Source organism: Cyclopterus lumpus, chromosome 5, assembly GCF_009769545.1.
Source record: "Cyclopterus lumpus isolate fCycLum1 chromosome 5, fCycLum1.pri, whole genome shotgun sequence".
Taxonomy (NCBI): Eukaryota; Metazoa; Chordata; class Actinopteri; order Perciformes; family Cyclopteridae; genus Cyclopterus; species Cyclopterus lumpus.
In genome coordinates, this window is record NC_046970.1 from 21304980 (window position 1) to 21332070 (window position 27091).

General features: G+C 41.1%; 1 protein-coding gene and 1 long non-coding RNA gene across 3 annotated transcripts; both read left to right on the forward strand.

Moving 5' to 3' along the window:
- Positions 1-6230: 6230 nt before the first annotated feature.
- On the forward strand, positions 6231-10556 carry LOC117730814. 2 transcript variants are annotated; one of them, XR_004609494.1, is made up of 3 exons: positions 6231-6550; positions 7107-7282; positions 8526-10556. It is a non-coding gene; the product is annotated as an uncharacterized LOC117730814 (long non-coding RNA). The 2 variants fall into 2 exon arrangements; XR_004609493.1 differs by lacking the exon at positions 8526-10556 and having other exon boundaries at positions 7107-7283.
- Positions 10557-17546: 6990 nt separating this feature from the next.
- On the forward strand, positions 17547-24756 carry LOC117730914 (tubby-related protein 1-like). The gene is made up of 10 exons (XM_034532976.1): positions 17547-17772; positions 20201-20320; positions 20502-20636; positions 20713-20795; positions 20908-21072; positions 21170-21282; positions 21386-21494; positions 21620-21718; positions 21979-22150; positions 23416-24756. The coding sequence occupies exons 1-10, from the start codon at positions 17622-17624 to the stop codon at positions 23547-23549; spliced, it is 1281 nt and encodes a 426-aa protein (XP_034388867.1). The 5' UTR covers positions 17547-17621; the 3' UTR covers positions 23550-24756.
- Positions 24757-27091: the final 2335 nt, after the last annotated feature.

Genomic DNA, 27091 nt, shown 5'->3' on the forward strand with positions numbered 1-27091 from the left:
TTTATGGATTTTGTTGTTTGTTGACAATATATTTTTAATACATTTACGCTACGAATCCCCATTTCCCTCTCTCTCTTTATTGATGCAGAACTATTAATAAAGTTATACAGTATAATAATATAATAATATAATTCAGGACAGCAATGAGGCAGAACAAATTGACTGAAAAATTACACCAAAAAAATAAAATAAATAAATAAAGCAATAAGCTGAAACGCCACGTTGGAAACATGTTTTTAAACATATTGTATATATATATATTAGATATTTTATAAACTGAATCATGGATTTAATATATGAAACAAAGTAAAATATTGACTTGTTGTATCTGGCATTAAATATCTTCATCAACTTGTGATTTCTTTCCAGTCAACCCCAACAAATAGTAATTATTTCATGAGGTAATTTCTGAAAACATACTGTGACTATACATTTTCTTCATATGGGTGCTTATTGTAGTTTGTGATTATTAAAATAGCATTGAGTTGTGCACAGTCATCTCCTGTGTTATTGCATCTGATTATATCCTTATCAAATACCATCATCAAAATATGCATTAAAACGTTTTTATTATTCAAAACACATATGCAATGAGACACATTACCAGCAGCACATTAATGACTGCATAGGTCTTCATCCTATGAACTGCCTCAAACGTCTCTAAGACAGCATGTGGGAGTCCCAAAGTTAATACTGACCCACAGCTTACATTCAGGAGTTTCCAGGAGCTACTTTCATCACAACGATGTCTTGTGAATATGGTCGTAGATACACACACAATAAAGTTCCCAAAGCTTCCAGAGTGGGGTTTCTTTTGGTCCAATTTCCAGAGTGATGGTCGTCTTTGGCCACAAGATGGCATCCGAGTGGCTCCGACGCATTCAGTGTGAGTGAGCTTCATTCCAAGCACTCATTGTACCTCTCAAGGAAGGTAATTGGCTGTGTAGTTATCACCTGAGTAGGATTTACTCGATCCCACAAACTATACAACCTACTACCTCACCTTGCTAGGCTCAACTTCAGCCACCAATAAATGGCCTTAAAAACCATTCAATGTGTGCTAACTCCAGTACATGTTGTTAGAATAGACCAGTTCCATCATTGTGTCTCGTAAGTATATAAAGTTGTTGTTGTGTCCACAGTCTTCTCCTCAGTGGTTGTTATTTCTTTAAGAAAGATGATGACAACAACCAAAACAATAACAGCAGTGTGACATAATAACCAATAACCAGATTTTAAAACTAGGGGACGGGTTATGTCTACTTGACTCCGCGTGTTTGTGAGTTCCTTTATTCCCGGAGCCTCCCGAGGGCATACAGAGCACATCTTCACAGCAGATAAACCTGTCTCCTTAGGAAAGACAGTAGACTGTATAGTTATCTCAGAGGGAGGACACGAACCCCACAACTATTCAATCTACTACCTCAGCCTTTAGGACAGACGCTTTTGCAGGGAGCCGTGGAAACTTGTCGGTCGAAACTGTGAGACAAAAATAGACAGCGATTAAATGAGGTTTTATTCCACTCGGGACAAACAGCAGTTGAAACATGTTTTTTTTTTTTTTTAGTCTGTGTCGGGGCCAAGAAGTGAAGCATGTCATCATCTCAGATTATATTTAGTAGCAGCACTTCACGGAAATGAGACGTGACTTTTTGTAGAAAGCTACTGGAATTGCATTTAGAATACTTGCACGCACACTGGAGCACAACTTTGTGCCCCCACCCCCCCCCCCCCCACACACACACACACACACACACACACACCCATCAGCTAGTCTGGTAACAGTTTTATCAGGAATTACCTTCTAGGAGTAATTTCCTCTCCAGACTCCCCACATTGTAGCCTGAGTTGTAAAATGAAGGTTTGGTTCACCAGCCTCTCACCAGTCTTCTACTCCATAAGTGTTATTCAGTGTGAATGTATGTGGCCGGTGTTACAGAACTACAGGTGACGGATGCACTGCACACACCGCTACTTTCTTAACGGCCTGCACATTAACATCGAAATACTATTTGTCACCACAAATTTCATGGAAACTGGCTTATAATGACGGGTAGCTGTTCCAACAGACTGAAAAAAGTAGCTTAGTTGAAGCACTCCTCCCCCCCCCCCCCTAGTTCAGTCCCTTCTGCCTCAACAACCAGAGCAAAGGGAAAACTATGGAAAATGGCAGTACCTCGGCCATCTTAGGGAGTTGTTTGGCACCCGTACCCAACATCTGTGGTGCAACCTGTTAACTTGGGCCTCCTCCTTCCAATCCCTATCCATAAAACAGACTGTTTGTTTAGCTCCAAATAAAGGCTGAAGGAATTGCTCGCTCATAAATCATTTCAGAGAGTTAATTGTTGCGCATTCATTCTGGCGATTGTTGTTTTCGCTTGGAGTTTGAATCGAGAAGCTGCAGGTTTGACTTCAGATTATTGCCTTTTTTTCTCCGCTCATTGTGAAAGCCACTTCAAGTCCATAGAAAAGAAAAAAGGTCTGCCGTGCCAGCTAGAGTCTGGGACACAAGCTGGGCAGAGCTGTCTGGGCCCCGACAGAGCCTCCCTTTGGCCCCAGACACTGTTATGGTAGACGACGATGGTCAACCCATGCAAAGGATGGGGGCGCTTTGCATAAATTAGCATGTGAACCGGGCTCGCTGATAAGCGGCTGGGCAGTTCATTAACATTCTGAATTCCTCTTTGGCCTAATTAATGCCGACAGTGATTGAAATGTTTTGGCACGCCGGACGGCTCATGGGCAGAATGAAAATGAAAAAGGCATCAGAGCGTGGGAGGCCTTAATTGAGATGTTGAATTAATTAGACGGTAAATGGTATCAAACTCCTCTAACCGGCTGGCCAACGCGGAGGGGATGATGGAGTGAAGCGCGGAGTGGATTCAACTTTTTACACAAAAAGAAGTTGGGTGGATTTCAAACAAAACGTTGTTGTGGTGATGGACCACATATACTAATCAACACACACACACACACACACACACACACACACACACACACACACACACACACACAGTTAGGTTAGGTTAAGTGCATTCTTTCATTAAATTCATCAGCATCCGTTCTTACCTTGATATTTTCCAAATATCCTATTTGTGATTGTGCCTTTGAAACACTAATTAGTATCTCCATTACGATCCCTTTTGGTTAGGTGGGTAGAACTATAAGCACCCGGAAGTGATGGTTTGATTTCTACGGTATATCCGCACGCCGCTGACGATAAGAAAATGGCCGCTCATTTGCGGAGAATAACGAAGGCGTAATGTTATCAATCCGTGACGCTCGTGTGAGACTCACTCCGACCGTGTTCAGCGATATGTTGACTGGCAAACGTTGGTTGGCGAACGTTCAACTTATCAAAGATATCCATGCTGTCGAATGCCCAGGTGGCGAAGAAATTAGTAGATGAAGACGCAAAAATGAAAAATATACCCATTACAAGTTGGCGTTGGTCCACGACTGTGAGGGGGAAAAAGACTGTGGTTGGTCCTCTCGAGCGGCTCTCTCCAATATTTTGGTGCCAAGAAATGGTCATTGTCTGCGTGCCAAGCTGAATCTCAATGAGACCCCCCCCCCCAAAAAAAGGGGGGTGATGCTGAAGATGCAGCATTGCAGAACCCGTCACCGAGGGGGGGGGGGGGGGGAGTGTTGGCAGCCAAGCATTGAAAGGATGCCATGTCAGAAAGAAGCTATGATACCACACAACAAGGCACGGTGGCATAGCCTGCTGCCAGATGCTCAGTGCAATCAGAGCTAGGTGATCGCACGTCCAGAGAAAGGTCCTTTGTTTCCGAAAGCAGACTTCGTCCATATGTTGGGCAACTGGTTATGTTTTGTACGAGCTCGTGGTTTCAGTTGAGTCTCATCCTCTGTGATTAATAATTAATAATGATTACCGGTCAGCAGGAGTTTACCGTCATCTCGCAGGTCCGACGTCTTTATTGAGAACATCATTTACAGATTCACTATAATTATCAATAAGAGGTGTCCCAAATGTACCGATATTGACTAGGACAGTGATATTGAGACATTTAAATATTGCTACGCACATGATAATGTTTTGTAAATATTCCAGCGCATCTTAATGATTTTGTTTCAGTTGACACAGACAATATGTAATGGTGGCAGATGTGAGGCTTTGTGGATTTTTTTTGTTCATCAGTGGATCTGGTAGCATTTTTTTTAACGCTTTTGTACAGCTATGATTACTCTCGCCACCTATTTTGAGTATAATTAATGTGCTGGAAATGGGACAAAATGCACAAGTTAAAGAGGAATTTAACTGATGGCATTGTTTGTTTGTAATTACATTTTTATATATATATATATATATATATATATATATATATATATATATATATATATAGCAAAGAATATCGTTAAAGTGAGTTATTTTGGCGACACAAACCGATATCATGACAGCTCTACTTTCAATGGAGCATAAAATACCTGAACTAAATCACTAAATATTTTCTTACAAAATTGCACGCATATTGAATCCAGAAAAGTAATTGGATTAACTCTGCTTCTGAACTGATTTTAAAATTTTACAAAGAAAACGATTCTCTTCCTGAGAAACAAAGTAAGACGTGTGCTAACGTAAATTAGCGCCAACCAATTTCAACCAATAATATCATGACATTAATGCATCATTAAACTTACAGTCCTCTGTAGCTCCGTATCGCGCTACATTTAAAGCCCGTCCACTTTTTAGTCCAATCGAAGGCAAAACGATTTTTATTTAAATTGCTTTTGTAACTGTACTCGCGGTACAGAGGCTAATGACGCTTTAACTTCTGTTTCACTGGGATTTGAATCTCACAACCCTCTCGGGGGTCCAGACCCCAGGCGGGGAGCCACTGCTCTATTTAATATCTGGTCCTAATTGAAAAGAAAATAGCCCCTTTTATTTTGACAGGATGTCATTAGATGGGACTGGCTTCGGTTTTAAAGCCTCAGGTCAAACCTGAGTGGGCAGAAGAGAATGAGTCTTTATAAAATGCCTTTGTGGCCGGACATGAAGGGCATTTGGTGCCGACTTTGATTTACCAAGCCACTTCTAAGATGACATATATACTGCTGCCACTTCAACCTAATGCCTGTTGAATGAAGGGCAATGTGCAAACCAAAGGGGGTGGGGCATTAGAAATACGTGAAGTGTGACGCAGGTCGACGAAATAATAATACTAAAATCTAAAATTGTTGGCACCGCTTGTGTTATCGGTCATAGGAACCGTTGAATTATGAGCTCGAACCAGAATTTGACATGACTGCATATGTTGTCTTCTGTAGGTGTTTATAGTCCATATTACACTGTGTCTGTCACAGTACACTATTTCTTAATACACTTTGCATTATAATATCTAAATTGCTACTTAGTATAACTACTAATTATTGAAACTATCTATATAACTTACTTAGATATATTCCGATCTAAGTACAATGTATCCAAAGGGCAAAGCCACTATAATTTTTCTGAAGTATGTTCATGTTATGTGAAGTGCTTTAGTGTTTTTGTTGTTTTCGAGCTGTGTAAATCTCCTTTCTGGGTTTACTACTCGGTGAAGTGCGACAGATGGATCTTTACTTGACACACAATGACTTTCTCAAGAGGCCAGGGTGAAAAAAAAGGTCTTTGTAAGCACTTTTTATGGTTTGTTGTATTCAAAGTTCGCAGCTTGATGTCAACACGACGAGTGCCCGAATGTTTAGACAATCTCACGAGAGCGAGAGTGAAACTGAGTTGTCATACGTGGCTCTATCGTGTCACAGGGGGGGAGGGGGGGAGGGGGGGGGGGGGGGGGGGGGGGTTAAAACAGTTTAAAAGTGGTAGTTCATGTAAAAAAAAAAAAGGCCGTAGTCTAAAGAATCAGATCAAATGCTTTATATATGTTTATAGCCCAAGAATATGTTTGCTAACAAAGAGGGAGAACTGAATGTGTGTTTGCAGTATGAACCCCCCCCCCCCCAACCCAAAAAGAGACTTTGATCCTGGCAACCATAGAGTCACTCTAAGCAAGCGGAAAAGAGGAACCCAAATAGTGGAGGAGATGGCTTTCCAAACAACATGTCATCAAGCAAGTTCATCTGAGGAGAACCACAGAGGGGGGGGGGGGGGGCAGGAAGTAAGTTCATTTTCTCTCTCGCTGCCTCTTTCCTTCGTTCACCCTTTGTGTACAACTGTCGTTATTGCGACAGATTACAGTATGCAAACAAAACCTGACACAGCTGCACGGCAAGCAGCGTGTGCCAAAACGTTCACACCGTTCAAACAGTCAGTTCGCAACAACGTTGTTTAATAAAGGAGAGTAATACTGTATGTAAAGGGCAAGAAGAAAAACACGTTATTTTTGTAAATGTAACTATTTTTTACAAGTGTTTTTATTAGCTGTCGTGCTTCTTGTGTTTAAAACCCAAACCGATGAGGCTGGATCTAAAAAGCGAGAGCCTGCAGTCTTACGACGCGAGCACGTATAGAACAATGCTTGCAACAGGGGGATCTGGTTCATACTGGTTTGTGAACAGGTCAAACCGCAGCATTCGAGAACAGGTCAGAAAATAATATTATTTGCCCTGTATGTTGGCAAATATGAAAGCCCATATTTTTTTAAGATGCTTATTCCACCTATGACGGATACTTTTTAAAAAACTAACATTTTGTGGTCAAATAAATGGCGAACAATGGCCACAATACAGCTGAAGGTGTATTTTTGTGTTGCCTCTGGTGCAGATTTCTCGCACCTCCGTTGCCAACCATGCAAGACAGAAACCAAAATGTTTGATAAAGAGCGCGTAATGCCTTTTTATCTCATTTCCTCTCTGAAACTGAGAGGCAATTATCACTTTTTTTGGTGCTGGTTAAAACGAGCCACTGGAGTTGTCGTGTCTTTAGACTCCGACTTGCGGTAAATTGTACTTACATGTTGCTTTTTACTCGTCTCGTACTTTAAGCCACTAAAATGTCTTTTTATTCAGGGCATGTGTTTTGATCGTTCAGAGCTATGTAAACAGACTGCTCATTACGTAAACTATAGACACACTTTGTTCATTATTTCTCAATGCATTCAACCCAAGAAACGACATCATTTCAAACTATATCTCGACAGAAACGGTGGAGATTTAGGCCGTCGCGTTCGGTGCAAGCAAAGCAGACACGTGCACAGTGTGGAGGGGTGACAGTCAAAGAAGTGCAAAAGAAATGCATACGGGCCCGACTGCAGCACAAAGAAGGAACATCAAGGCCGAAAACAGAAGCAGAATCAAAAATGTGAAATACCTGGAGGTGAGTTTTTTTTTTTTTTTTTTTGTACAGGTCAGGCGAGTGTTCACCCGCAGAGAATTAGGCCACGGTTGAGGCGGGGAGAAAAAAAAAGTAAAAAACAAAACAAAAAAAAAAGAGGCGGATTAGAAAAGGAGACAAGAATGCATTTCCACATCCCTCTCGTTCGCCTGCAAGACGAGGGAAAGGCTGAGCGGTGTACCAGCGAGCCACCCCACTTGAACAGGGGCTGGGGCTTGAGAGACGTTTCTGGGCCATGCCCTCCTCTCTCCCTGCCCACTTTCGCCCCGCTGCCAAGAGGGAGAGACTGCAAGTAGAAAAGGGAGGCAGGAAAATAAAGATCATGAAGTCACCGAACGGGGCTCACACCGACGATACGAAATCTGCCGGCATTTAAAAGGAGACTTGAGTTCTGAAGCCTCGACCGCATAAAAGGGGATCAGTCACACGAGCTGTAGATTATGTGTCATCAAATATATATCTCACTTTGACAGTTGGATAAGGAGCCGGGAGGGGGGGGGGGGGGGAAATCAGAAGTGAGTACTTACACGCTGTGACAAAGCCAAGAGGTTTTGACAGATTTTTTCACAGTTGACCAAACAACTCAGTGCCAGATATTCCCCGAGCAAATGAGGTAAAGGCTTTTCTCAGAATTGTGCAGTGAAGCCTTTTGTCAGCAGTTGGCATCATTCCCAGGTAGTACATGCCTCACAGTTCCCATTTTCAGTAGTCACTCCGGACGTCTTTAGTTGTTCCGCACCTGCCTGTGTTGTTATTCCTTCAATAGAGAAGGGCAAAACCACTGAGGTTGTGATTTAATTTGGAAAGGAAACCGGTGTTTACTGTCAACATAGCAGACAAACGAGTGGTGTGGGATGTTTACCCACAATACATCCCCAAGAAGCAAACTGTGTCATGGAGCTCTGGAGTGAAAACAAGGGCAATGGAAAGGGTCACTCTCTGGGGGGAAAAAGCAAATCCAAAGAGAATGTTTGGCATGGGCCATCACCAAGAAATACAAGAAAAACACTAAAATAATCCAATCTGCGAGTCCTGAACACTTAAATGTTCAAATGTTTCCATGCCACAGAGTGCCACCGACACTCATTATTCTCTTTCCTCAGGCAATATCCAAGACAGCTTCCTGTGTGACGTCACTAACTCCTTTTTCTTTTCTTTTTTTAAGCAATTATGTCCATACATATACTTTAAATCCGTTCCCTCCCCGTGCCGTCTTCTTTTTCAGGACACAAAAAAAAAAAAAAAAGCCACGCTACGAATCGATGCGCTGACATCTCAGGCAGCTCGAAGAAGAAGAAGAAGAAGAAGAAGAGAGCAGAGGAGCTGCAAACAGAACTCGACTCTGTCTTTCTCTTTCTGCTCACCAACGGCGAGCTTGTAAAAGTTTCAGCTGCAAGGATTTGGGTCAGCCTCTATTGGCCTGGTTTCAAAAGAGCACTGCCTGTTTCAGAAAGAAGGGAGAAAAGGGGACAAGTCTGCGAGGGGAGCGCTGGCTCTTTGTGCTCCCTCTCCTGTCACCCTCTTTCCCTCTCTCTCTCTCTCGCTCTCTCTCTCTTTCTCTCTCGCTCTTGGACTCTGGGCTGTGACCGCTCCCAGGACTTTTACTCTCTGCTCTAAGGGTAATGCCACCTCGTGCCAGCTCAGCCGTTGAGGCATCTGTTGGTCTGTATAGGGATCCACCACGACGGTCCGGATCGCTCTGGGGAGGCTGGCCTCTATCGCAGACACCCACAGAATAGGAAATGCAAGCTACAGCACTATTTCCTAGATACTTTGTCCTCCATTTCAGATGTGTGTCAAGCTCTCACGAGGCTCAGCGCCGCTTTGTGTTAAAGTTCACACAAGGTTCTGGCTGCTTTGTGGCTCGGGGAATCTCATCCGACCTTCCACGTTGCTTCCTTCTAACACACTTTGGAGCGATCCAAATGCGCTTTTCTCCCTCTCTTTCTCCATGTTTTTTCCTTGCAACATTTACCGAAAAAAGAATAATAACCCCTCAACGATATAGAACGTGCACAAAAGTAGGGTTTGTTTTAACCCTCCCTGGTGTTATTCTCATGTTACAAGGGTAAGCTCTCCCTCCTATTTGACTGTAAGGCCTCTCTGTGCAGGTGTCACACGGAGGACACAGTGCCAGCAGCAGGCAGGAAGGAGGTCTGTGTGAAATAATACCTGTCAACACATATGTTTTTATCCCCCCAGTGTGCCCAGAAGTTAAATAATGACCGGAGTGATGACAGTACAAACAGAAATCCTGCTACAGCAAGCATAATTTAAACTTTCTGAAATGAGAGAGAGAGAGAGAGAGAGACAGTCTTTCCTCTCTGCTTCCTGTTGAAACCTTGAAAAAGGTTCGAGACTACTGTTGTCTGTACTTCAGAAACACACTGACCCTTCCCACAGACATCTACACAATCAGAAGGGTGTAAAGATCACATGACCTATTGTAAGATGAACACAATTATAAGAAACAACTGTTCATTCTCAGAGGTCATCAAAATACAGCTCTCAGTAAACATACTGTACAAGGTTACAAGTAACATGCTATGTGAAAACATTACCTTCCAGCTGTTTGATACGTTATATATTATATGTACTTAGTCCATGAAGGCCCATATATCACAAAAGTCTGTGCATTGACTCACATGTCTGTGTGCATCTGCATCCATGTTAGTGTACTTTTGAGGATTGAGTTGCCTTTAATAGTCTCTGTGGATAAGCCTGCAATGACTCCGGTTACCACTGGGACCATCCAGCTGAGAGCCGGGTTGGACTGTCAGGGGTCTGCGGAGATGTTGGCCCCGCCTGACCCGTCTTGCCACGTGGACGGACCCCCATCTGGTTTACCGCGGTTTGTGAGTGTGACTTTTTTTTTAGCTGCGTCATTCGTCATTCATATCTATTCAACCGACGTGTTTATGATCAAATTGTGAACACAAAATCGTTTTCCAAGAGCACAACGTTCGCCGAAGATTTAGCCTTTCAATTGCACCAGATTGGAAAACTTTAAAAACCTACAAAAAAAATTTAAAAAAATAAAAACATTGTCAGTTTGTTTCCAATATCGTGCATCGTTGAGTAGTTCACTGGTCCTCCAAGGTTTCTCTCTTATGGGTTAATAAGGGCAAGTGATGCACTGTGTACAGCCATCATACGAACATATTCCTGCTGACTCCACTCCCCAAAACCGGACTGGTACACTCCAAGATGTCGTCCTTTTATGCAGTTCTTTGGTTCCCCTATTTTAGTTTGTCTGTTCTGCTTTATTTTGTATTTGTAATTTTCTATTCCTCTATTGTGTTCATTGCCTATATGGCATTGTCTCCTTTGCCTCATGTATTTTCTGAAATGTTTACTTGTATTGATGTTATGTTTTTACCTTGCTTCTATGTAGAGCACTTTGTAAACCCTGTTTTTAAAGGTGCTATATAAATAAATGTATTATTATTATTATATTATGTTGCTGATATGATTTTATTAACAAGGAACAAAGTGAGTGAAGAGATGTTCTCAATTTGCTCTTGATTAGATTTGAGACGTTGCTGCTCGAGCCTTCATGGGGAACCTTTGTTTCACTTTTGTCTCCTCTCTTGTTACCAAGCCAACCCTTCGGTCCAGTGAAAACCACATGTGTGCAATAGAGAGATCATTTTGTGCTGAGAGGAATTGAAACTTGATATCTTAGTCCTCGAGAGAGCAGAAGAAAATTATAATACAGTCGACAAAGTTTGAAACCCAGGGGACCCGCCAGGGGCACTGTACTCACAAGTATAAGACGAGCTGTTTAATTTAAGCGTTACCTTTACTGAGAAAGTACAAATGTTAAGTTGTTTTTTTACCAAATTACAGCCTAAAAGTAAACTGTATGAAATGGAGTTCTGAGGCCTTAAATGTGCAAATATTTAGGATTTCTTCTTTCTTTCTTCATGTCAAGTAGCCATGGAAAATGGTTCAGACACGCATGGTCTCCAGAAGACTTTGATCTTGTCATCTGGAGTCACCAACAAGTTAGAATTGTCACACTAGCTTACTACTCAGTTTATCAAAGGGTACCTATAAAACAAATGACCCTCATCAGCATTTTGAGATTGATACTTGACAAATGTACTTTTCCACAACTATTCATATATATTCATGCTGTAAGAACTATCGGAAAGAGCGTGGGTCCGGGGGCCGAGTGTGTTAGACAACGTGTTTGAGAATAAATGGTGTTCCCGAGTTGTGCAGCAGCGCTTCTGGATGTTTAGCTGCCATCTTGGCTTTGAGAAATGTGTGTGCACTTACAACGGCTGGGCCAGTGCATGGTATGTGATGATGCCCTAGGGTCCAATATGGTCCATCAAAACCCACGCATATACAATAAATGGCTTTTGAATAGCTCTACATTGTAGTGATAACAATAGACACAAATACTGTTAATTACATTATCAACATTTCCAGCATCTTAGCTAACGTTGACAAAGTAACGCTAATTAAAACTTAGCCAAGTCAGAGTCGAGCTTGACGAGTTGAACCCTTTTGATTCGGGCCTTCTTTCGAACACCACCTTCAGGCCCAAAAATGTGTATCGTTTCCGACACCAGATCCAAGATTGCGATCATCTCGATTGCCTACCAACGCCTCTCAACATGTCGACGGCGGCTCACGGTGCTAACAGCGCTAACAGTGCAAACTACGGCAAAAGTGCTGACAGAACAAACAGTGTTTACCTGAGGGAGAACCGGAGGTCGGGAGCTACGCTTCCATCGACGACGCTGTCGGTCTCGACGGCGCCATCGGAGGTAACCGCTGTATGGAGGACGTGAGCTAACCAGTGGAGCGCGCTCACATGCACTAGCATGCACTAAAAGCGCGCGGGGTCGGCCCGGTTATATCAACAAAGGAAGGAGAAGCTCGGATAACAACGCACACAAGAGGGAGAACAACTTCGTTCTCTGATCGGGTCGACGTTACTCCACTATATATATCTTCACAGAGCAAAGAGTTGTTTGCTGCTACATTCATGTTCAGAATGTTAAATACAGCTCCTTTAAGAATCTAAGAATAGTAACCTCGTCTCTCCACTTTTTTCAGGATGTGACCTTGTTGAATCAACAGTGTCGGATTGTGAGTTTCATTTTTAGCTTCAACCCATGAGATTCCCGGCTCCCATCTTTCCATTTATAATGAATGGACAACACCTCCTGCCATTGTCTTCTTTTGTACCCCTCCACCTTCCTCCAACAATCCCTCCACTGGGGATGGACTCATGAACCCCAGACTTTCCTGTTTCGTCCGCATTGTTTGTCCTTCCTGAGATACGGCTCGCTCTGAGTTGATGATTCACCTGGCTTTAACAGTGCCACCGGGTTCACATCCTCGACAACGTGCTGTTTCAGCACTCAACCCATGGGTGAACTGAAATATCATCGTCATACCCGGCCCATTTCTCAAACACAGGTCACGCCACTGAAAGCTCTACCTTTGATGTGTTTAACATAATTCACCCTGGTTTAGTGTTTGTACAACTGCTTTGAATGGTCCCCGTTTCACCATAGAATTGATTGATGATTGATGATTACGGCCTCTCTCCTATACTCCCGCTGCTTCTCGCCGCTTCAGCAACGTTTGACCATCTTGCTCGCTGTAATAAAACACGTCGGACACAAAACAAGATCGGAAAAGGCAAACGTGTGATGAGAAGAAATGCACTGTAGTTTCTGTCTCTTTAAGATCTTCATGGCTTCTCCGCTGCTCCCTTGAGGTCTCTGGCCTTCCTTAGGCTGCCTGCCAACTGCCATGTTACTGTCAAGCGTTTGCAGAAATGCCAGCAAAGCCATTAGTCTAGACCCTTTTCAACAGTCAGCAGACTGGACAGCGTGAGCATCACGGTGATGTTGAGAAACACAAGGCCTGGGCCTTACAAAACACATCACTTTTCGTTATTTCCTATCACATGTGTTTGTTTTTCCCTTTAGCTGTGATTGCTCTCCTCCAATCTCCTCTTGCGAGCTCTGAGGCTGCAACCAGGCAGGACTGAGATAGAGTTTGAGGTTGTAGTGAACCCCCTTTATGACATACAAATATGCTTTCCAAACAGTTTTGGGATATTACTGTTGAAGTTTAAAAGCCAGTCATGCACCTCCATGTGCCCCCTGGTGTCTCACAGCGGCTCCTTGCCTTGTTTTTCTTGTCTCTGGAGGCACAGCAGCATCTGGTGGTCGACTGAGGGCATCACACTTTCGTAACATCATCCTGCCGTACACTCACATGGTTGTACACTTGAAAAACAGGCCAGTGAAGAGAACTTTTCTTTTTCACCTTTTCCCAGCTTGTCTGGAATCCAAACATCGACCTTTTGTCCATAAACCGCATATAATTTCCAGGCTATTTGTGCACTTTTATCCTTGTTTAGTTATACACACCTAAATTAAAAACGTTACCGTTTTTTCTTTAACCTGTGTCTGTTTAATTTTTTCCCCAGTATTTCTCTTTCTTGGAAACCTCCACAGAAATGCTCACAGATGGTGAGTAGCTGATTACAGTAATCCTCACTGAAGGGTCGGGCATCCTGGTTGTGTTATCGATGGGGGGAACCTGTTGCTTTGTTAAAAAGCCTCTTAGAAGTCAGGTCATGTGACCCCTCTGTGGGCTACAGGGTGCATATGGACAACCTCAAGCTGGTTAGAGACAATCACACTGCTGCCAAGAAAACCCACAACAGACTTGGTGAGTGATTGTATTCATGCATGTTCTTTTTTTTATTATTCATACTAATACATGCAGGTTTAAATGCAGTGGTCTGTGTTGGATATACTTCTGTCTGACGCTCTGCTTCTCGTGTTTGCTCATAAAGACCAAAATCCGGATGTGCCGTAACATCTTTACACACCAGCCATGCCCCTCCACAATCACATCGTGAAAGAGGCCTGGACGCGAGACGGGTATGTCAACATTACCACACAACAACACAGAATGTCTGCAGGTGTAGTCCAAGCATTTTTCACATGAGGCCATGCACGTGTTGGATATGATCCTCGTATTACTCCTACCTGAATCCTTTCTGAATGGTCATGACTGCTTCTCCACACCCACTTTCCGCTGGTACGAGCCAAGTAGTGCTAAACCAATGAGTGTCCTGGCAAAGCTTTACTTGTTGTTATGCGGACATACTTCGGAAAATGAATCAGCATCTTTTTTTCTTACAATAAATTCATTGTTTTTATACATATAGGCCTATTAATAACATATTCCAGCCTCTCTATTTTCCATAATCACACTTGTGTTCACATATAGCAAATTAACGCCCTCCTTTATCTACATTATTTTTTTAATTTAAATTTACATTTTTTCAAATAAATGGTGGAATTGTTGCGATAAAGTTATTATTATCATTACACAGCATTAGTAACAAGCACATTTCATTGTTTTCTCCCTCAGGATTCAAGAGCTTGAGGATTCTGCGGCAGCACTGAAGCCACAAGTTCAGGTAAATCTTTTATTTCAATTTTGAAAAAATATAATGCATCTATTGAAATTGGAAAAAGTGAAAAAAATAAATAGGACAAACATCTTGTTCCAGCTGTGCTGAAGCTTGCACGAGTATCCCCGATGCAAAAAAAAAAAAGAAGTGTTTTGGGTCCGTGGATAGTGGCCGCGCATGATAAACAAGTCCTCTCCCTCCTCCCGAGCCTTTGTTGGTTTCTCCCGTTGACGTGTTTCCACAGAGCAGATGGCTTTACACATAAATCCTATTAACAACTTTCTGCTGATGGCGACTCAGTGAGTACAGGGCTTTCTTACTCTTTCATTATCTCTGCGGTGAAGCCTGCTTTTTTTTCCACCCTACAAAGAAAAGCAGTGGTAGAGCTGAAGGCAGAGGCCTCGCCATGTCTGCAGAGAAGGTAAAAGGGTGCGGGTGTGGTTTTGTGGATTTTTTCTTTTTTTATTGACTTACAAATATGATGTGATTACATGTATGATGAAATGATATTTAGAGAGAGAGAGATGGAGAAAGCCATGGGATGAATGGTACTTTAAATAAGAGTTGAATAACACTTTTTTTGCATACAACCATATTTATGTGTTTATTTATTTCAATATTTACAGTTGGGCTACCCATGCAGAAGTTAAACTCGGGGTACAAAGCATCCACGAGTGTGTTTAGTTTGTAGAACACTTCAGTTATGTATATCTCAAACAAAGACATTTAGAGGAATGATTATGGTGACAATATCTGACCCACATGCTGCTCCATGGGAAGTATTTCATGAGACAGAAGCAATATAATCACAACGCATCTTTGGAGGCAGCCACAGCAAGGACAGCCGTCATATCTGACGTTAAGTTGCATCCTCGATTGAAGATGTCGAAGTGTGTTGCGCAATGCTTCTGCAAAAGCATGAGGGATTGCAGGCGCTCAGTAATCCAGCTAGCCAAACCCCTTCCAGTGCTACTGTAGTGACGTCCATGTGGAATGCAACTGCATTTCCTTTTTTAATGCCTATATTCCATCTATTTTTACTATGACCGTATGTATCAACAACTTGTCAAGCAATCATCAAACGCAGAAACTGGGTTTTTACTCAATATTGAAGATTATTATTGATTCATTATTTTATTTTTTATTTGTTCATTAAATCCTCTCAGTAAATTGCAATAATTAGGGAATCTAATGCGTCGGCTTGTCCAGAATTTACAAAATGATGCATTAAGGTCACGAGCAGAGTTTCTATAAACATTATTTTAAAAATATGTGCTTTCAGTGAAGTAGTAATAAACGATCATTTGAAAACACTCTGTGGCAAATGTTTTCATAAGATTTTATTTTTACAGCCGAAAGAACTGAACAAGTTATTTTTAAAGGATTCTACAAAAAAAAAAAAAAGATTATTGTTCAATAGCTCCATTGTGCAGATTGAAAAAAAAAAAAAAAGACATTTGACAACTTTAACACAACAATTCATTACAGTGTGATGAAAACAAAATCTGCTGCCACAACTGTGAGTTGTGGATTGTGTGAGAACACAAATAGATCTGCGTCCATGCGGGACCTACGTCTAATAGGATTACCTTTACTGTCTCTGCTGGACGCAACCACACTGATCTCCTTCTCTGTGTCTCGGCTCAGCGACACATTGTTCCTGTCTTCAGACTCCTCACACTTCTAACATGGAAACATCAGATTATTATATGGGATATACACATCCTCATATAGGGAAATACATGTAAGGCTTTACCTTAAGCTTGAGGTGGCCCAGATGAAAGCTCGTATTGCGGGCGATGAAGAAACAAGAGATTTACATTCAGACAGAATATAAACACAATATGGTTTATTTTAATATATCATATATCCATCCTGCACATCATTTATTTATTTCATAGAATGACTGTGATTGTGATAGATTTGTTTTCTTAGTACTCTGTAGGAGGCTTGAGAAAATGATGTTGAATTGTTTTGTAACATGTTTTTTTTTGGCATGTGTTACAAAACTGTGTTATCAAAGATACTTAATCAATTCTAGAAGATGCAGGTGCATCATTGTTTCTACCTGTACCTGTTTGTATTGCTACATTCGCTGTGACAGTATAGGGTTGTCTTACTCCATTGATATAAGGGAATTCCTGACAAAAAAAATGTTTTCCGACAATATGAATAGCAAATTGTAACGATAGTTTTTAATTTCTTTGCTTTCTGCCTCACGCTCCCCTGCACATCTGTCTTTGAAACGGTAAGTTATTATTATTATTTTTAGTGATCATTCCAAGATATATATTTTGTTTCCCAGTTTTTATTTTGGCTCCAGTCCATGTCATCTTTTCTCTGCTCTCTTGTTCTTCTTCCATGAGCCTCTAATCTGTTTTTTTTTTTTTTTTAAACATTTTTTACAGGAAATCTTCAGAAATTAAAAAAGAAGAAAGAGGAGACAAATGGCACAACGGAAGCCAAGATTAATGTAAAAGAAGCCAAGCCCAAAAAGACAAAGATTAAGAAACATGAAGATGCTTCCGACGAGGACAGTCCTGCCATCCAAAGTGAGGACTTTTAAAGAGATGAGGATAGTTTCAGCATTTCCTCCAAAGAAAGCAGATATCAAAGTCTCTATCTTACCACATTGGTGAACTGTTGTTTTCTTATCAACATAATAGATGGGAAGAAGGTGAAGAAAAAGAAACCAGAAAAAGAGAAAGAAGAACCAGAAAAGGAAAAAGAAAAAGACAAAGACAAGGACAAAGACAAAGAACCAAAAAAGAAAGCCAAAAGTGCTCCAAAAAAGAAGAAAGGTACGTCATTGGTGGCACGTGAACACCTGTGAGAAGAAAATGAAATACACAACTGCATATGTTTGCGATCTCTGCAGGTTCAGGCTCAGATAACGACGAGGACGATGACAATGATGAAGACGCCTCCAAAAAAAAGACAAAGAAAAAGACAACAAAGGACAGCTCTTCGTCCGCAACGACTGCCAAAGAAAAGAAATCTAAATCTAAAGGTATGGCGGAGAAGCAGGGAACCGCTTTTGTAAAGGCATTAGCAGGGTGACCTAAACAAGAGTTATGAGGCCAGACTAATGTTGTTAAGAGGATTAACAGATGTTATTGTGTAATGGTGAGTGAGTGGAAACACTGACTTTATATCGCAGGCGACTAAACACGGCAATCAAGCGACGATCTCGCCCTTAAACGATCGGCTCGGGAAAATGACGTTAAAACGGACAAATCCTGACAATCTTTTTAATTCTACTCTTTATTATTTAACACAACTCATGCGGCCTTTTCTAGCACTTTTACTTGTGCAGGAGATCTGGAGAAAATGATGTGAGACGCATGAAGTGATATCGTTTTTTTCTAAACTGCTGAATACATTCTCAGTCTTTTTCTCAGGTGAGATGTGAAGCCGTGGTTTTTAATCCACTTCCGTGTCAGTTGGAGTTGAAAGAGGACTTCACGTTTTACTACACACTGAGGCTGTTCTGTCAGCATTTCTTAAGCCCTTTAGAATAAATATCCATGACATGGAAAACCGACATTCGTGGTCCCCAGAGGATGAGTTGATCTCCCTCTGTTTTATCCCTGGAGCTTTCCTGCAGCTCCATCATTGGGTTGATATTTGGTTTAATATCCATGTTTCCCATCAGGGGGAATTGTGATAACTTTGATGATTCTTTGACTTTTCATCGAGTGGCATCGTCCGGTCAATATTGTTCATTTGTCCAATACTTTGGTTTATGACCAAATATCTTTCAAACTGACGGCACTCAGTCATGCTCAGAAAATGTTAGCGTGCTACCACGATACACTGAGATGGTGAACGTGGTCAACATTATATCTGCTCAACATCACCATCATTAGTATGCTCGCATTAGCATTCAGCTCAAAGCACTGCAGTGCAGCCAATGGGAAGTGGCCTGAAACTTGCCTTTTTTTCAGGGGGCGACTCCGCTGGTTGAAAAAAATAAATCTCTTTCTATAGAAGTCTATGAGAAAATGACTCGACTTCTCACTTGATTTATTGCCTCTTAAAACATTCTGAAGAAGAGTTTATGGTCTCAATCACTAGTCCAAGTCTTCTTTTTATGGTCCCATTTAGAGTAAAATAGACACCATAAAGCAGGGTATGCTTTAGGGGCGTGGTCACCTTGTGATTGATAGGTCAATTCCCCGGCAGTGAAGCCGTTGTTTTCTCCACTTTAGTGTCAGTTGGAGTTGAACATCTTGAACAGAGGCCGTTTTGTACTGTAGGTCACAACAGCATTTCTGTGAGTCGTCCGTGTTTTCATCCTACAACTTTAACCCCTTTCATAGTGTTTTTTTAGTTCATGGAAGTTAATTGGAACATTTTGCTTGCCTAAAAACGTCTTATTCAGCGTTCAGTTGTACTTAGCTCCACCCACTTCTTATTTACAGCCTATGCTGTGCCTACTTACAGCCTCACAGACTCTTTTAGCATTGGCTGTAGACCAGTTTATTCCTGAAATATTCATCCAGCACATCGGATTAAAGATTTGTTCAAACTAATGTCACTAAGTATCCGTTTGGAGAAAAAAAAAAAAATATATATATATATATATATATATATATATATATATATATATATATATATATATATATATATATATATGAACATGACCTGTCTTTTACAGTGTGGACAGGGACAACTTTTGATGTGTCTCATTATTCCTTTGATTTGAGCTTCATTCATACTGATTTATCAGTGCGTGCAGGAGTTTAACTTGATGATCACTTTAACACTGAATTACGATACGACATCGCCCAGAGTGTTGCTGCTCTTTTCTATTACTTTGGTTGGATCGTCTCCAGAGCTTTTGCCTCTGAGCTGAACTTAACCTTCCACCACCTCAGATCTGCCATTAGTCATTTCAGTAATACCTGCTCCGACTTGAGCTTGTGTCTCCTTGCTCCTTTTGAGGAGTAAAAGAAAGCCAGGTGTTTGAGTTTTTTTATAACCATGGGAATGGATTTCATTATACCAGAAGCCTATTTTATGGTTGCATCGAGGTTTTGAGGACCCGAGCGTAGATTTTGGCATCCTTTGCCCTTTGCCCCGATCAGTTATTTCCTGTGATGTCAGTCTACCTCCCAGTGGGCTTCATCAGCTTTCCCCTTGGTTTAAAACAATATCGATCCAAACATAAGCCTAGCAACCCGATGTGGCCGTGAAGTTTGAATCCCTCTCACGTTCTCAAGTGCTCAGAATTGGACAAACTGAGCACTAAATGCTGCTCTTAATCCGTCCCCGTACCAAATCGTTTCTTGCTGGTCGATTACAGTTTGATTTTTCCACTATATCTAATTCACAAAGGAATGATATTTACATTATTTGCCTTTGTTCACATCATTCTTCATGTTTTGCTATCACATTCAAGGACAGATACAACATATACAATTCTCAATTTTCAGAGGAGAAAGATTCTGATGGAAAAGAAAAAAAGTCAAAGTCAAAGGAGAAAGACAAGAAGAAAGAACCAGCTTCATTGTTCCAGATAAACGGAGAAAAAGACTCAAAAAGCAAGAAAAAAGGTGATTACATTTTGGTGAACACAGCTCAAACTTTATGGTAAACGTCCCCGAAGCTGTTTACCCTCCTCTAATGCAAATAAAACCTTACATCCTAGCTGACCATGAACTGTGTTGTTATTGCTTAAGAAGAGTTCTCGCAGATTTATAAAGAATTGTATCTTCACGTGTGTCTGCTGAGCAGCTGCCAAATCAGACAGTGAGGACAGTGAAGAGGAGAAGAAGACGACCAAATCAAAGAAGAAATCGACAGCCGGCTCAGCATCCTTGTTCCAAACATCAGGAGACAAGGAAAAAGACAAGAAGACAAAGAAGAAAGGCACGTTTTACCAGTACATTAATCCTACTTTTAAATCACTGGCAAGCATCTAAACTACATGTCTTGTATGTTTCAGCAAAGGCAGAAGAAACTGATGATTCTGAGTCCGAAAAAGAAGAAAAATCGAAGAAGAAAAAGGGCAAAGGGAAGAAGAAAAAGGTTTCTCAAATGTCCCAATTCACCTTTTAAAGAGTCACACGGACATGTTAGAACTTTTTTTTTATTTCAATGTGACAGAATAAACATGAACTTATCGTTGCTTGTTGGCCAGGAGAGATCCCCATCGCCCGAGATTGAGTTTGACAACTTGGAGAAGTTCGTGATGGAGCCGGCTCCGCAGGGCGTGACCATCAAATGCAGAGTGACTCGAGACCAGAGAGGGATGGACAAGAGCCTCTATCCCACTTATTACTTTCACCTCGACAACGCAAAGAAGGTCAGGAGAGGAGTCGTCCTCGTGTGTACATTCAAGGATTTGTTTACATCTTTAGAAATCTGACTGGACCACCCGTCTTCTTTTCTTTTCTTTGTAGACATTCCTTTTGGCCGGCAGGAAAAGAAAGAAATGCGGAACTTCAAATTACCTCATCTCCATCGACGCCACAGATTTATCGAGAGGTGGAGAGAATTTTGTTGGAAAGCTGAGGTACGTCGAGAGAACCATGAATTCATTCAAAAAGTAGCATACCACATTGTAAGGATTCTTTTACTGTGAGTTTCCACTTGTTTTTAAAAAAAATATTGTCTAGGTCCAATTTAATGGGGACTAAGTTCACCGTATTTGACAACGCTCTGAATCCAGACCGAGCTCTTCCAGACATGTCTAATGCACGGCAGGAGCTAGCAGGCATCATCTATGTAAGTTATTAGACCGCTCATCAGAATCTATGTTGAATTAAATAAATACAGTTTAAGTGAACATTTTGTAAAGTAGTAACATTTTTGAAGCGAATAATCCTGATTTGACTTATTTCTGACGTCAGGAAACAAATGTCTTAGGGATGAAAGGACCGAGAAGGATGTCGATTATCATTCCAGGAATGGACAAGGACAACGACCGAGTACCTCTACGACCAAGAAATGTAAGAATTTAACTTTGCTTTATGTAATACATTAAAAACTGCAAAAATCAACTATCAAAAATATTTTTACCATTAAATGACTCATTAGCAACGTCAGGCATCCCAGAATCCATTGCTGCTATGCAACATGTCAACAGATTATATACATACTGCTCAAAGCTTCTTTTTTTTATGATATGCAGTATGTTTATAATGAGAGCAACACAACTATTACGCTTTGTTGTTGTTTTCCTGACTTGTGCTTTGCCGATTCCTGGCAGGAATGTGACGGCTTGTTGATAAGGCACCAGAATAGAAGGATGGAAAATCTGATCGAGCTTCACAACAAGACGCCTGTGTGGAATGACGAATCGTCATCTCATGTGCTCAACTTCAACGGCAGGGTCACCCAGGCCTCCATCAAGAACTTCCAGATAGTCCACAGCAAAGACTGTGAGTGTCCACAGTGTCTGTCATCACAACGAGACGTTGGGAGACCAAGAAATACGAAGCAGTTTACTCAGTAAACTTCACACAGATGTATATAACCTTGTAAAATAACAACAAAATCCTCTTTAGTTTTCTATGGAAATGAGGAGATTTAAATCTATGAGGAGACCACGAACAACTATGTTCATAAAATGTTGTCTCGTAGATACAGACATGGGTCAAACTGTTTACAAGCGTAAAGCTTAGTTTTAGAAACAAAACAAACACATATCTGGCACTACTAAAATTATGGTTTCATGCCATAAGGTTTTATCTAGAAATACCACTTGTTTATGAGCAGATCTGATCACCAAAAACACTACACTAAATACATAACTACACTCTTGGAAATAAAGGTGCTACTTAGGGTTCTCCGTCTTGTCCTCATTGGAGAACCGTTTTTGATTCCATTTGAAAAGCTTATTCCTAAGAGTCTACCAATTGGGAATTCTGGCCCAGTTAGAAATAAGTGACAGACTGAAGGCTTCCAGAAAAAAAATAAGTTGTCAAAATGTATGAAACAAGAACTGGGCCTCCATGAGAGCTCACCTCGATATCACAACTCGTTGACGGCTTGAGGGATGGCAAGTTCAGTCCACCACTTTAGTCCAGACTGGAACATCCCAACAACAGTTGGAAGGATTGCCATGAAATGTAGTGATTCATGGGGTTTGATGGTTGGGTCAAACACAAGACTTTTTTTCCTCAGGAGACTGATGTTTGTGTTCTGTGTGAAAATCAAAGTAAAGTACTTATTTTGGTTCGGTTTTACTAAACGGAACCAAGTATTTTTGTTTCGTTCGAAAAGGTTGAGATTCAACTTATGCATGTTTTGCAGAAATGTAAAATGCCACCGTCTTATTCTTGCGTCTGAGTTTGTATTGCCAGAATGGGTTGTTTGTGGGTCAGTGGTTAGCGGGTCAGTATTTCAACCAGGGGGTCGGCGGTTGAATGTCGATGTGTCCTTGAGCAAGACACTTAACCCTGAATTGTTCCCTGTAGCTGTAGTCTACAGGCTTTGGATAAAAGCATCAGCTAAATTGACATATAATGTATAGATGTCAGCAGAGGAGGCTCATAGAGCTGCTTGCTCTATGATAATGTAAGGTCTTCTTACATTACTAATAACCTTCACCTGATATGATCCCATGACATTTGAATTTAAACACACAAATACGTATTATTTAATATCTACCTACCCGTTTAAATCATTCCTTTCCCTTTTCCAGTGGACTACATTGTGATGCAGTTTGGACGAATAGCCGATGACATTTTCACGCTGGACTTCAACTACCCGATGTGTGCCGTGCAGGCCTTCGCCATCGCACTCTCCAGCTTCGATGGCAAAATCGCCTGCGAATGATAGAAAGATTCCCAGTCGTCTTCTCACACTGAAAGCAGTATTGCAACACGGCCACAACTCACGACAACTCTTTGGACTCGCCTTTCAACGTTTCCTGTGATTGGTTGGCGATCGCGAACGACGGTTTCCTCTTATCTCGACGATAAGTGCTGCTGCGCTTCGGTCTCCTGTTACCATCTAATCTGATCTGATGTGATCTGGCACGACACAGGAGAGTCCTGGTTATCTGTCCCGGTAATTCAGTGGAAATGTCAGGATTTCTGTGAATCACAGAGAGACACACATCCTTTCAAAGGACCCCAGTGACTGGAGAGTGAAGGGTCTTGAAGGGGATGATGGTACACCCGGATTATGAGGGTTACTAACGTCATTAAAAGATGTTGTTTTCTATGCTGTCTTGTATTGCTGTTTATTTGATATACCAAATGGTTATAATGTATTGTGTCACATGTCATGATGAAAATGTCTTGTTTCTTTGGGGCACAAATCTGACTTTATTCGAAGAGTCCCGCTAAGTTATCAACAGTCTAAACAGCTCATTGCTTCTCTCACGGAATAACTAATAGCTGTAAAAGAATATGGAAAGTACTTTTATTTGAAGGACAACACATATTAAGTCTCATGACAGCGGTCTTTAACAACTGTTCATTGTTTATAGATGTTGACACATACATTCCAGGTGTCCGGCATTATTAAAGTGACATAGAAGTTTTTAATATTTAAGTGTCTTTAGTTCTTATATTTGGTGTTATAAGGTTGTAACGTGATATTTTGACAAAATAGAGAAGACTTCTCTGCTCTCTCAGATGATTCCAGCTCCTGTAGGATTTTCAATTTTGTATTTTTTGGTTCCAAAATTTTATAAAATGTATTTATTTTTTCTGAACACTGCCTTTGTTGCATTTCTAGGCTTATTTTATTAATCTTATTTAAGAAAGCACCTGAACTTTCAAACTTGTATTTGTATTAAAGGAACAGTGTGTAGCATTTGGAGAATTGATTGGCAGAGATAGAATATACTATTAATAAGTATGTTTTCTTTAGTATATAATCAATTAAAAGTAGTCTTTCGTCTTTTGAGGTTTTTGTGTTTTGGCGTCGGCCACCTACGTTCTCCTACATGCTTGGCACGCGAGAAGTTTCAGTGGTTGCATTCTGCAACCTCACCGCTAGATGCCGCCAAATCCTACACACTGCACCTTTAATTGCGTTAGTTGTTAGTGTTTGTGTCGACCTGCCCAGGGACTGCAGATGGAAAATAGCTTGCAGCTGAATCTCTTTTCCTTGTGTAAGATTGTTTTTGTACATGGTTAAATAAATGTAATAATCTAAACTCATTAACTTCCTTGAAGTCACCATTTATTTAATGAATACATGTTCTGTCAACTATATTACAATAATAGAAACTAGAGACCATCTTAGGATGGGATCACACCAGATCCCAAATCAGGCCAGGGGCTCCTTCCCCACTTCCTACACCCCTACTTCCGTCACCCTTCCTTGGACCACACACACATTTCAACATATCCTCCATTTTCATCTCCACTATGCACCTGTAAAGTGTCACACTTGCATCTTGCACGGTTGCGACGGTGACAATACTCAAAACCTCTTCAGCAGGTTTCCTCAGTCGGTGTCTCCGGGACCACATTTTGCCTTAATGACTCACTCAGGCTCACAATAAAACAATACTAGCGTTGCTGTCGCAGCTGGTGATTATGGGATTTTAGACTTCAAGCAGCCAGCCGGTTGAGACGCATACCACAACGTCCATAGTTTGAATTCAGCCTGAGACCTTAGCTCCACTCCATCCTCTCCCTCTCTCTCTCTATCTCCCCCTGCATGTCCTGTCTGTATCTCCACTGTCATAAAAAATATTCAGTGCTGAATGACAAACTATATTAGGAGAGAATCACCCATAAGCCCTGAACGAGGCCCCATACTACACTGTAGGTTTTAGTGGAACCGCTTTAAAATATGTTGTATGACATTACTGTATCATCTTCCGTGAGCTGGCAGATAATCAGAAAGACTCCTTCTAGCTGCACGTTTTGAAAGACACCCACCCTGTTCTGCAGTAGTTGTCTGACATGTTGAGAGCAGAGCTTCCCTCGAGATGAAAAACCTGTTTGAGAGTAAGCGAGAGGTGTGTATTCTGCCTGAACCTGCTCAAGCAGTTGTCCGAACTCGCAGATTAAACGAAGCCCGAAGCTTGGCAGCTCTTCAGGACATATGCTGCAAGGTGAGTTCTTCTTCCCCCATTGTCCTTTTTCTGTATCGTGCATTCCGGCTAAACAACTGCCGAGGATACAGTTATCATTCATGAAGGCTAATCCACTGAGTACATCTACTGGAAGAGTGAACCCTGTTCACGCCGTGTGCACGTACAGCAGCTGTGCTTTAGTGCCTCCGTGGTAGATGGGTGCATGGCCGAGTGTTCAAAAGTTGCAACCATGCTGTTGACCAACAGAAGGAGCTGTTGCAGGATGGACATGTGTTCAAGGTTCTCAGTTTATTTTGTTCACACTGGTGAACTTACAATATACAGTATCGTTCATGTTCATTCAATTCAATAATCCCTCAGTGAACTCAGTATTGAGTCATACGCACACAGTGCTGGAAAGTAGATGTGAGTAACAGTGCTCTAATAGAGAAATGATACATTCGAGTCTGTGACATGTTTACTTGAATAAAATAACTGTAATTTAAATGTACCTCATTAGCAAAGGTGAGTCACCAGTCAATGATGCTTATTTTTTAAATAAAATCATATATATCTACGGCCCAGATAACCTTAACATGTTGACCCTTTTATTTCCTTTTATTTCACTGTGACAGTGTCACGTTTATATTCTTTATCTGCTTGTTCCAGCACTTATTGAAGCAATATGATGTTTACACTGAATGTAGTTTTATTGCTGCACTATTCCATCAAATGCAAATATGTTAGATGTGGATGGTCATTTGAAGAAATCCTGAACATCATTAACAAAGTACATTTACTCCACTGTCCTTTTAAGTCGTCTTCTACACTTTTAAGGTAGTTATACTCCAAATGAATGCTACTATATATATATATATATATGAGATATTTAGTTACTTTGATTCAGATTATTAACACAGAATATAATTAACAAATTAATTATGGTGTATTATTATAGATTCAACAGCAATATATACATTTTTTTAGGACAAGCCCCACTTTTACCAGCTGCAAAATTAAATAGATGTACTCATACATATATTTAGCACTTAAGTGAAGTTCTGAATGCAGGACTTTTTACTTGTAACAGAGTACATTTGCACACTTTCACTTAAATAAAAGATCCGAAGTACTTCTTCCACCTTTGCAAACGTGTACAATTCACGAGAGTACCAGTAGTTAAAAAAAAACATTTAGTTCCAGGGATCTATAGGCTGGTGGTGTGTGTGTGTGTGTGTGTGTGTGTGTGCGTGTATCGAGAGGCTGCTTTTAGGGCAGGGAGCTGCAGCTCGGGGCTGCAGGGTTTTAGTGGGCGGAGCCTAGAGGGATGTCCCTGCCC